This window comes from Nerophis ophidion, linkage group LG23 (genome assembly GCF_033978795.1).
Source record: "Nerophis ophidion isolate RoL-2023_Sa linkage group LG23, RoL_Noph_v1.0, whole genome shotgun sequence".
NCBI classification, from domain to species: Eukaryota; Metazoa; Chordata; class Actinopteri; order Syngnathiformes; family Syngnathidae; genus Nerophis; species Nerophis ophidion.
In genome coordinates this window covers 18,964,348-18,977,374 of record NC_084633.1, presented here as the reverse complement: position 1 = coordinate 18,977,374, position 13,027 = coordinate 18,964,348, and the positions used below count along the sequence as shown (strand labels likewise).

The following is a 13,027-nucleotide window of genomic DNA, read 5'->3' as shown; positions in this document are numbered from 1 at the left end:
AAAACCCAAATAACCTCTGACCTTGACGTCCTCTCAGATAACAACGCCTTCAAGTCGCCTGAGGATTTCAAAGTGTCCCTGTCCCTGCGCACCAACTACCTGTACGGCCGCATCAAGAAGAGCCTCCCAGAAATGTACGCCTTCACCGTCTGCATGTGGCTCAAGTCCAGCGCCAGTCCGGGCATAGGGACCCCCTTCTCTTACGGAGTGCCGGGGCAGGCTAACGAGATCGTGCTGATCGAATGGGGGAACAACCCCATCGAGCTGCTGGTTAACGACAAGGTAAGCACTTTGTTTGATGATATCCCCCCGCCCCGGGGTGAGGAAGCTAATGAACGTGGCGATGCTCATTAAACGCACGCTCCTTGTCGTGTTTGCTACCTTTTGGAGCACAACAACTGTGCAGAGTTTCGCTGACCTTCAGCTGTGATTATTTAATCAGCATCTTATAAACATTTCATAAGAGTGACCCACATTCCACACGGGCTCCAGAATAACAGTAATTCATTAGAGAATCAGTGTGCTTATTTAAGGGCCTCATCCTTTTTTTTCTCCCCTTTCCTGTAAATGCTAATGTTGTAACTACATTCGCATGCCGTTATTAGGGTTTAATCATGCAACTGAGCAACATATGAGCAGTTTTACATGTGTATATATATATATATATATATATATATATTTTTTTTTTTTTTTTTCCTGATCTAACGTGCATATAATATTTCACTGCGCTTGTTGAGGGATGACAGATCTGGATGATGTATAATAAATAGTTTCTCTTTCAAGCATAGGTTGCATCTTTTATTACCACTGTTGTAAGGTGTGCTGGATGGAAGGATTTGCCATGTTATTGAATATTCAACAGTATTGTCTTTGAGGTTCCAAATGTGCTTGCTGAGTTCTGTAGAATCCCGCAAAGTCTAGTTTCTAAAGGAGGCCTTGTGATTATTCCGTCTGGTTTTAAACGCTCCTTCGGTTAATCCTACGTACGTGTCGGATGTGTTAATGTCCTTGCGTGTTACCTTTGCTTGGTAAAATATATATATATATATGTCTTGATTGGATTATCCAGAAAATAGTGCTCGATACCGTGGTAGAGCGCAATATGTAGGTGTGGGGAAAATCACAAGACTACTTCATCTCTACAGAACTGTTTCATGAGGGGTTCCCTCAATCATCAGGAGATTTTAATGGAAGCATTCACATACAATGGTTTATATAGGGCACAGAGTGGGTGGGTACAGGCAGGCGTAGGGTGTGGTGATTGGCTCATGTGTTACCTAGGAGGTGTTTCCGTCTGTGGCGGCATGTTGAAATGATTTCACTGCGCTTGTTGAGGGATGACAGATCTGGATGATGTATAATAAATAGTTTCTCTTTTAAGCATAGGTTGCATCTTTTATTACCACTGTTGTAAGGTGTGCTGGATGCAAGGATTTGCCATGTTATTGAATATTCAACATTATTGTCTTTGAGGTTCCAAATGTGTTTGCTGAGTTCTGTAGAATTCCGCAAAGTCTGGTTTCTAAAGGAGGCCTTTTGATTATTCCGTCTGGTTTTAAAAGCTCCTTCGGTTAATCCTACGTACGTGTCGGATGTGTTAATGTCCTCGCGTGTTACCTTTGCTTGGTAAAATATATATATATGTCTTGATTGGATTATCCAGAGAATAGTGCTCGATACCGTGGTAGAGCGCAATATGTAGGTGTGGGGAAAATCACAAGACTACTTCATCTCTACAGAACTGTTTCATGAGGGGTTCCCTCAATCATCAGGAGATTTTAATGGAAGCATTCACATACAATGGTTTATATAGGGCACAGAGTGGGTGGGTACAGGCAGGTGTAGGGGTGTGGTGATTGGCTCATGTGTTACCTAGGAGATGTTTCCGTCTGTGGCGGCATGTTGAAATGATTTCACTGCGCTTGTTGAGGGATGACAGATCTGGATGATGTATAATAAATAGTTTCTCTTTCAAGCATAGGTTGCATCTTTTATTACCACCGTTGTAAGGTGTGCTGGATGCAAGAATTTGTCATGTTATTGAACATTCAACATTATTGTCTTTGAGGTTCCAAATGTGTTTGCTGAGTTCTGTAGAATTCCGCAAAGTCTGGTTTCTAAAGGAGGCCTTGTGATTATTCCGTCTGGTTTTAAAAGCTCCTTCGGTTAATCCTACGTACGTGTCGGATGTGTTAATGTCCTTGCGTGTTACCTTTGCTTGGTAAAATATATATAAATGTCTTGATTGGATTATCCAGAGAATAGTGCTCGATACCGTGGTAGAGCGCAATATATAGGTGTGGGGAAAATCACAAGACTACTTCATCTCTACAGAACTGTTTCATGAGGGGTTTCCTCAATCATCAGGAGATTTTATTGGAAGAATTCACATACAATGGTTTATATAGGGCACAGAGTGGGTGGGTACAGGCAGGCGTACGGTGTGGACAGAATCAACACAAAAATCAAGGACAAAACACCACTCAACCAATGGAGAAATACAGCAGCAGTAATCAAATGGTTTAACAACATCCAAGACAAACAACAACACAACTTTATCTCCTTCGACATCGAAGAATTTTACCCTTCCATCACGCAAGACCTACTGACCCAAGCACTAGACTTCGCCTCGGACTACGACTCAATCACAGGCAACGAAAGAAACATCATCATCCACGCAAAGAACTCCATACTCATCCGAAACAGTACACCATGGCAGAAAAAGAACAATTCAACATTTGACGTTACTATGGGGAGTTTTGACGGAGCAGAAACGTGTGAACTCGTCGGGAGTTTCCTCCTCTCCTAGCTTGGTAGCCTCAACCTGAACCTTGGTATTTACCGTGATGACGGACTGGCAGTGTGCCGCGCCTCGCCAAGGAGCAGCGAGAACACCAACAAGCGCATATGCCAAATCTGATCGACAAACACTTCCCCAAAGGCAACACCCTAAGAAAAATATTCAACAAAAACAACATTAAATTGAGCTACAGCTGTATGAATAACATACAACAAATCATTTCAAACCACAACAAAGCAACTGCAAAATGACTGCCGACCCCCAGACTAAACGACTTTGAAACCAATAAGGAATGTAACTGTCGCAAGAAACCTGATTGCCCTCTCAACGGAGGGTGCTTATAAACATCAGTCATTTACCAAGCAAAGGTAACACGCAAGGACATTAACACATCCGACACGTACATAGGATTAACCGAAGGAGCGTTCAAAACCAGATGAAATAATCACAAGGCCTCCTTTAGAAACCAGACTTTGCGGAATTCTACAGAACTCAGCAAACACATTTGGAACCTCAAAGACAATAATGTTGAATATTCAATAACATGGCAAATTCTTTCATTCAGCACACCTTACAACAGTGGTAATAAAAGATGCAACCTATGCTTGAAAGAGAAACTGTTTATTATATATCATCCAGATCTATCATCCCTCAACAAGCGCAGTGAAATCATTTCAACATGCCGCCACAGACGGAAACACCTCCTAGGTAACACATGAGCCAATCACCACACCCCTACACCTGCTTGTACCCACCCACTCTGTGTTCTATATAAACCATTGTATGTGAATGCTTCCAATAAAATCTCCTGATGATTGAGGGAACCCCTCATGAAACAGTTCTGTAGAGATGAAGTAGTCTTGTGATTTTTCCCACACCTACATATATACATATATATATATATATATATATATATATATATACATATATATATATATATATATATATATATATATATATACATGTTTCATCTGACATCACATGGACCGATGAAACAAAACTGGAGCTGTTTGGGCAAAATACCCAGCAATATGTTTGGAGGATAAAATGTGAGGCCTTTAATCCTAGGAACACCATGCGGAGAAGAGTTATGGAAGAATTCTAAGGATGCGCCTTAATATCCCCTCAATGGCGTCACATTGAAACTAAACCAGCAGCACCTCCGCTGGCTAAAGCCTCATATACACTTTTTTTTTTTCCCTCAAAATACCTAATTTGGATTATCAATATTATGATTGGGTGATATGAGTTTGTGTACAGTTCCTCACACTAGAAAGATCAGGGTTTTTTTCCCCCATTTGTGTTGCTTACACTGGGGTGCCGAGGCGCGATCTGGGTGCTTCTCCTCGCTGCTTTTCTGCCAACCATGCATTATACATGCGCTCAACTCAGACACATAAAGGGGAGAAAGGTGGGCGGCGAAAGGCGGCAAATATGTGCCAAAAAAAAAAAAGAAACGAGGGGAACAGAGGGCTAAGAAAAGACAAGGGAAATACAAACCCTGTTTCCATATGAGTTGGGAAATTGTGTTAGATGTAAATATAAACGGAATATAATGATTTGCAAATAATTTTCAACCCATATTCAGTTGAATATGCTACAAAGACAACATATTTGATGTTCAAACTCATAAACAGTTTTTGTTGTGCAAATAATCATTAACTTTTGAATTTAATGCCAGCAACAAGTGAAAAAGAAGTTGGGAAAGGTGGCAATAAATACTGATAAATTCGAGGAATGCGCATCAAACTCTTATTTGGAACATCCCACAGGTGTGCAGGCTAATTGGGAACAGGTGGGTGCCATGATTGGGTATAAAAACAGCTTCCCAAAAAATGCTCAGTCTTTCACAAGAAAGGATGGGGCGAGGTACACCCCTTTGTCCACAACTGCGTGAGCAAATAGTCAAACAGTTTAAGAACAACATTTCTCAAAGTGCAATTGTAAGAAATTTAGGGATTTCAACATCTACGCTCCATAATATCATCAAAAGGTTCAGAGAATCTGGAGAAATCACTCCACGTAAGCGGCATGGCCGGAAACCAGCATTGAATGACCTAACCTACGATCCCTCAGATGGCACTGTATCAAAAACCGACATCAATCTCTGAAGGATATCACCACATGGGCTCAGGTACACTTCAGAAAACCACTGTAACTAAATACAGTTTGTTGCTACATCTGTAAGTGCAAGTTAAAGCTCTGTTATGAAAAGCAAAAGCAATTTATCAACAACATCCAGAATACGCAGCCGTTTTCTCTGGGCCCGAGATCATCTAAGATGGTCTAATGCAAAGTGGAAAAGTGTTCTGTGGTCTGACGAGTCCACATTTCAAATTGTTTTTGGAAATATTCGACATTGTGTCATCCGAACCAAAGGGGAAGCGAACCATCCAGACTGTTATCGACGCAAAGTTCAAAAGCCAGCATCTGTGATGGTATGGGGGTGCATTAGTGCCCAAGGCATGGGTAACTTACACATCTGTGAAGGCACCATTAATGCTGAAAGGTACATACCGGTTTTGGAACAACATATGCTGCCATATAAGCGCCGTCTTTTTCATGGACGCCCCTGCTTATTTAAGCAAGACAATGCCAAGCCTCATTCAGCATGTGTTACAACAGCGTGGCTTTGTAAAAAAAAAAAAAGTGCAGGTACTTTCCTGGCCTGCCTGCAGTCCAAACCTGTCTCCCATGGAAAATGTGTGGCGCATTATGAAGCGTAAAATACGACAGCGAAGACCCCGGACTGTTGAACGACTGAAGCTCTACATAAAACAAGAATGGGAAAGAATTCCACTTTCAAAGCTTCAACAATTAGTTTCCTCAGTTCCCAAACGTTTATCGAGAGTTGTTAAAAGAAAAGGTGATGTAACACAGTGGTGAACATGCCCTTTCCCAACTACTTTGGCACATGTTGCCGCCATGAAATTCTAAGTTAATTATTATTTGAGTTTGAACATGAAATATCTTGTTTTTGTAGCATATTCAACTGAATATGGGTTGACAATGATTTGCAAATCATTGTATTCTGTTTATATTTACATCGAACACAGTTTCCCAACTCATATGGAAACGGGGTTTGTATTCAACTGAGTAAAAAGTTGCATTTACTGCCCAAATACCTCACGGTTAGTTTTGAAAGTGAGAATATTACTGGACTAAGTGCAAGGGTGTAACTGCCAGGGCTTTAATCCGTAGGTCGTGTACTACATTAACACGGCGTTCTTTTGGCCAGACCGTGTGTGCGTGTGACTGAGCGAAAGAGCTGATGCTGCACGCTTTGTAAATCTGATTTATTTGGAAAGAAACATGCTGCAAAATCTGAGGATTTGTATCTGGAATACCTCAAAATGTGTGTAGTGCCTGTAGTGCAGTTTCACTGTTGCTTTTTAACAGAGTTTCATGTCAACTTGCTTAGTTTCACCTCCCTTATTTGTTTGAAGTCACGCACCTGTTGTTAATCATGTCACCATTTAAGCCTGTAGTTGCCAGGCAGCCGACCTGGCGACATTGCTCTAATGACATCGTTCATCTCTTGCTCTGCCCATGTTGGATCTCTTGTGTTCGTTCGGTCCGTGCCATAGTTCTCGTGTTTTTGTTTCATGTTCATAATTCTGCCTTTGTGTTAGTTTTGTTTCCTGCATTCAGTTCTGTGCCTCCACAGTGAGCGCCTTTTGTTTGTAGCTTTTGAGTTCAAATTAAAACGATGTATTCACCGGTCAAGTCGTTTTGCACCCCGGGAGAACGTCCATGGCCTCGCAGTAAGCTGTTCCAAAGTCCTTGTCAGGCTTGTCCCTGAAAGTTCGGTCTATGTTTTAGTTTTTCCTCCGTGTGTGTAGTATTTCCTGTCAGCGCTCTTATTTTGTCTGTTTCCTGTCTCTCTCCCTGAGCGCTGTTTCCCCCCAGCTGCGGCTGATTGGCACCTGGCCACACCTGGTGTCAATCAGCCCGATTCCTTTTTTTACCTGATTTGTCCTCCAGTCCGTGCTGGATTATTGTCATGTTGTGTCGATGTCACCACTACCTTTGTCTACTTCTGTTCACTCTGTTCATGCCCTAGTTCCGTCGTGTCACAGTTAGTGTTTTTTGTCCTTAGCCAAGTTTGTTATCCGCCTTGTGCGCGCCTTTAGTTTGTACCCTTTTGTTCGGTTTTGTTCTAGTATTTTAATTAAATCCTGTTTGCCTGCAAAATGCCTGCCTCCTTCTCTGCATCTCGGGGTTCGTCACAAACAAACTTTGACAGTCCTAGTCTTGACTATCATGCCATCATAAAAATCTGTCATTGTAAAACACTAAAATAACTGAGCCACTGACATCCAAATAACCAAGCTGAATAGCATGTGCAAACTAAAATTGTGTGGACTATTAATGGGTGCTAAGACTCAGTGTGGGATTGATAACTGGTGCGGACCAGCCTTGTTTAAATGAGGATTTCACAATCTGCTACGCTGCTTTCGCCATGGAGATACTCATTTACTGCACATTCATGTTATCATACTCCTACCTGTGGGGGGTTGCCATGTTTTAAAAGGTGCTGCTTTTTATGGGCATTTTAGTTCAGTTTTGTTTCATTAGCTCGTTGTAGTGCAGGATAAAAGAGCATTAAGGTGCAGATGACTGTACGGATAAATATATTGCACTTTTGCATATGCATCCACGTTTATGGATGTATGTTATATTGTCTCTCTATCCCGGCGATTTTGGGGTGAATTGAGGGGATTATTATGATGCGTTCAAGAGTCTTACGGCCCGAGGTAAGAAGGTGTTACAGAACCTGGAGGTTCTGCTACGGAGGCTGCGGAACCTCTTTCTAGAGTCCGGCAGTGAAAACAGTCCTAGGCGGGGGTGGGAGGAGTCTCTGCAGATTTTCTGAGCCCTGGTCAGGCAGCGGCTTTTTTGCGATCTCCTGGATAGGAACTTCTATTAGTAGATTGCACATTACAGTACATATTCCATACGATTGACCACTAAATGGTAACACCGGAAATACGTTTTTGAACTTGGTGCTGACACTCGTGATTTCGCCCTGTCTCTGTTTTGTCTGGTTGAGGTACTCGATGTCCATCCTCATCTGCCAGCAGACAGGGTCCAGAAACAGACGCCTGATGCGAGACAACTCGCAATGAAGGATTACAAGTTGTGTGCCTTTGCACGGATAGAAAAGTACAACTTCAGCACAATTGATAATAACTATAGCAACGGCCTTTAAGCATAAGAGTTGTGTGATAGGTCTGGAAACAAACTGCTGATGCGAGACAACTCGCAATGGAAGATTACAAGTTGTGTGCCTTTGCACAGATAGAAAAGTATAACTTCAGCACAATTGATAATAACTATAGCAACAGCCTTTAAGCATAAGAGTTTTGCAATAGGTCAGGAAACAAATTGCTATTGCGAGACAACTCGCAATGGAAGATTACAAGTTGTGTGCCTTTGCACAGATAGAAAAGTACAACTTCAACACAATTGATGATAACTATACCAACGGCCTTTAACCATAAGAGTTGTGTGATAGGTCTGGAAACAAACTGCTGATGCGAGACAACTCGCAATGGAAGATTACAAGTTGTGTGCCTTTGCACAGATAGAAAAGTATAACTTGAGCACAATTGATAATAACTATAGCAACAGCCTTTAAGCATAAGAGTTTTGTAATAGGTCAGGAAACAAATTGCTATTGCGAGACAACTCGCAATGGAAGATTATAAGTTGTGTGCCTTTGCACAGATAGAAAAGTACAACTTCAACACAATTGATGATAACTATACCAACGGCCTTTAACCAAAAGAGTTGTGTGATAGGTCTGGAAACAAACTGCTGATGCGAGACAACTCACAATGGAAGATTACAAGTTGTGTGCCTTTGCACAGATAGAAAAGTCCAACTTCAGCACAATTGATAATAACCATAGCAACGGCCTTTGAGCATAAGAGTTGTGTGATAGGTCTGGAAACAAACTGCTGATGCGAGACAACTCGCAATGGAAGATTACAAGTTTTGTGCCTGTGCACAGATAGAAAAGTATAACTTGAGCACAATTGATAATAACTATAGCAACAGCCTTTAAGCATAAGAGTTTTGTAATAGCTCAGGAAACAAATTGCTATTGCGAGACAACTCGCAATGGAAGATTAGAAGTTATGTGCCTTTGCACAGATAGAAAAGTACAACTTCAACACAATTGATGATAACTATACCAACGGCCTTTAACCATAAGAGTTGTGTGATAGGTCTGGAAACAAACTGCTGATGCGAGACAACTCGCAATGGAAGATTACAAGTTGTGTGCCTTTGCACGGATAGAAAAGTACAACTTCAACACAATTGATGATAACTATACCAACGGCCTTTAACCATAAGAGTTGTGTGATAGGTCTGGAAACAAACTGCTTGTGCGAGGCAACTCGCAATGGAAGATTACAATTTGTGTGCCTTTGCACAGATAGAAAAGTATAACTTGAACACAATTGATAATAACTATAGCAACAGCCTTTAAGCATAAGAGTTTTGTAATAGGTCAGGAAACAAATTGCTATTGCGAGACAACTCGCAATGGAAGATTACAAGTTGTGTGCCTTTGCACAGATAGAAAAGTGCAACTTCAACACAATTGATGATAACTATACCAACGGCCTTTAACCATAAGAGTTGTGTGATAGGTCTGGAAACAAACTGCTGATGCGAGACAACTCGCAATGGAAGATTACAACTTGTGTGGCTTTGCTTTGCACAGATAGAAAAGTATAACTTGAGCACAATTGATAATAACCATAGCAACAGAATTTAAGCATAAGAGTTTTGTAATAGGTCACGAAACAAATTGCTATTGCGAGACAACTCGCAATGGAAGATTAGAAGTTATGTGCCTTTGCACAGATAGAAAAGTACAACTTCAACACAATTGATGATAACTTTACCAACGGCCTTTAACCATAAGAGTTGTGTGATAGGTCTGGAAACAAACTGCTGATGCGAGACAACTCGCAATGGAAGATTACAAGTTATGTGCCTTTGCACGGATGGAAAAGTATAACTTTAGCACAATTGATAATAACAATAGCAACAGCCTTTAAGCATAAGAGTTGTGTGATAGGTCTGGAAACAAACTGCTGATGCGAGACAACTCACAATGGAAGATTACAAGTTGTGTGCCTTTGCCCAGATAGAAAAGTACAACTTCAACACAATTGATGATAACTATACCAACAGCCTTTAACCATAAGAGTTGTGTGATAGGTCTGGAAACAAACTGCTGATGCGAAAAAACTCGCAATGGAAGATTACAACTTGTGTGGCTTTGCACAGATAGAAAAGTATAACTTTAGCACAATTGATAATGACTATAGCAACAGCCTTTAACCATAAGAGTTGTGTTGTAGGTCTGGAAACAAACTGCTGTTGCGAGACAACTCGTAATGGAAGATTAAAAGTTGTGTGCCTTTGCACAGATAGAAAAGTACAACTTTAGCACAATTGATGATAACTATACCAACTACCTTTAACCAAAAGAGTTGTGTGATAGGTCTGGAAACAAACTGCTGATGCGAGACAACTCGCAATGGAAGATTAAAAGTTGTGTGCCTTTGCACAGATAGAAAAGTACAACTTCTGCACAATTGATGATAACTATAGCAACGGCCTTTAACCATAAGAGTTGTGTGATAGGTCTGGAAACAAACTGCTGATGCGAGACAACTCGCAATGGAAGATTAAAAGTTGTGTGCCTTTGCACAGATAGAAAAGTACAACTTCAGCACAATTGATGATAACTCTAGCAACAACCTTTAAGCATAAGAGTTGTGTGATAGGTCTGGAAACAAACTGCTGTTGCGAGACAACTCGCAATGGAAGATTACAACTTGTGTGCCTTTGCACAGATGGAAAAGTATAACTTTAGCACAATTGATAATAACAATAGCAACAGCCTTTAAGCAAAAGAGTTTTGTAATAGGTCACGAAACAAATTGCTATTGCGAGACAACTCGCAATGGAAGATTAGAAGTTATGTGCCTTTGCACAGATAGAAAAGTACAACTTCAACACAATTGATGATAACTATACCAACGGCCTTTAACCATAAGAGTTGTGTGATAGGTCTGGAAACAAACTGCTGATGCGAGACAACTCGCAATGGAAGATTACAAGTTGTGTGCCTTTGCACAGATAGAAAAGTACAACTTCAGCACAATTGATGATAACTATAGCAACAGCCTTTAACCATAAGAGTTGTGTGATAGGTCTGGAGACAAACTGCTGATGCGAGACAACTCACAATGAAAGATTACAAGATGTATGCCTTTGCACAAATAGAAAAGTCCAACTTCAGCACAATTGATGATAACTATAGCAATGGCCTTTAAGCATAAGAGTTGTGTGATAGGTCTGGAAACAAACTGCTGATGCGAGACAACTCGCAATGGAAGATTACAAGTTGTGTGCCTTTGCACAGATAGAAAAGTACAACTTCAACACAATTGATGATAACTATACCAATGGCCTTTAACCATAAGAGTTGTGTGATAGGTCTGGAAACAAACTGCTGATGCGAGACAACTCGCAATGGAAGATTACAAGTTCTGTGCCTTTGCACAGATAGAAAAGTATAACTTTAGCACAATTGATAATAACTATAGCAACAGCCTTTAAGCATAAGAGTTTTGTAATAGGTCAGGAAACAAATTGCTATTTCGAGACAACTCGCAATGGAAGATTAGAAGTTATGTGCCTTTTGCACAGATAGAAAAGTACAACTTCAGCACAATTGATGATAACTATAGCAACGGCCTTTAACCATAAGAGTTGTGTGATAGGTCTGGAAACAAACTGCTGATGCGAGACAACTCGCAATGGAAGATTACAACTTGTGTGGCTTTGCTTTGTACAGATAGAAAAGTATAACTTCAGCACAACTGATAATAACCATAGCAACGGCCTTTAAGCATAAGAGTTTTGTAATAGGTCAGGAAACAAACTACTGATGCGAGACAACTCGCAATAGAAGATTAGAAGTTATGTGCCTTTGCACAGATAGAAAAGTACAACTTCAGCACAATTGATGATAACTATAGCAACGGCCTTTAACCATAAGAGTTGTGTGATAGGTCTGGAAACAAACTGCTGATGCGAGACAACTCGCAATGGAAGATTACAACTTGTGTGGCTTTGCTTTGTACGGATAGAAAAGTATAACTTCAGCACAATTGATAATAACCATAGCAACGGCCTTTAAGCATAAGAGTTTTGTAATAGGTCAGGAAACAAACTACTGATGCGAGACAACTCGCAATGGAAGATTAGAAGTTATGTGCCTTTGCACAGATAGAAAAGTACAACTTCAGCACAATTGATAATAACCATAGCAACGGCCTTTAAGCATAAGAGTTGTGTGATAACCTATACATAATTATTCTACCAGGAGTAACAGGCACATTCTTAATAACATGTCATATTTACGCATTGTTTTCAACGGGGTCCACGTTAATCAATTCATGGTAACTCATGGCTGAAAGTGGTCCCTCAGCGTTAGTGCTTATAATAACAATATCGCTAACACTAACCAAAGGTCTGTTGACTTCTGGTATTGCTGTTCCTGCCTGACTACAGCTTTCACCTGAAGATTTACATGCAATAAAGGTGGTGAAGTGTACTGCTTCAAAATGAGAATAATGAGATCCAGTCTGGGATTTGGGTTATCCTCAGCGGGCCATGATGTCATCCTTGTTAGGTTGTCACCGTTCTTTCATCCCTAAACCAAAGCACGAGGACACAGTTTTGCTGCCGGCAGGTCGACTGCTTTGAAAAAAGCTCCGCGCCTTTCACCGCGCGTCACCTGGGTAATGTAAAATTGGATATCGGCACCGACTCATCCGGAGAATTCTCCCGTCTCTTTTTGAAGCGGCTCGTCCTTTTTAATTGCCGTTCTTGTTTTTCTAGCCGGACCCCGATTAAGCTGATTTTTTTTTTTTTTTTCTCCCCTCTTAAGGTGGCCCAGCTTCCTCTTTCCGTGAGTGACGGGCGCTGGCACCACATCTGCATCACCTGGACGACCAGAGATGGCTTCTGGGAGGCTTACCAGGATGGGGAGCGACTCGGCACCGGGGACAATCTGGCCCCCTGGCACCCAATTAAATCAGGAGGGGTGATTATTCTGGGCCAGGAGCAGGTGAGAGGGCATTAAATGTGTTTTTCCGTGTGTCGGTAAGATCCCTGAGGGTGTTTTACCCA

At 41.2% G+C, this 13,027-nt stretch overlaps 1 protein-coding gene across 1 annotated transcript in view; it reads left to right on the top strand.

Moving 5' to 3' along the window:
- Positions 1-13,027, top strand: part of nptx2a (neuronal pentraxin 2a) — a 38,594-nt gene that overhangs the window by 19,559 nt on the left and 6,008 nt on the right. Inside the window, exons 3-4 of the mRNA XM_061885120.1 lie at positions 38-282; positions 12,786-12,965. Of these exons, the coding sequence (XP_061741104.1) occupies positions 38-282; positions 12,786-12,965 (425 nt within the window). The remainder of the gene's footprint in view (positions 1-37; positions 283-12,785; positions 12,966-13,027) is intronic.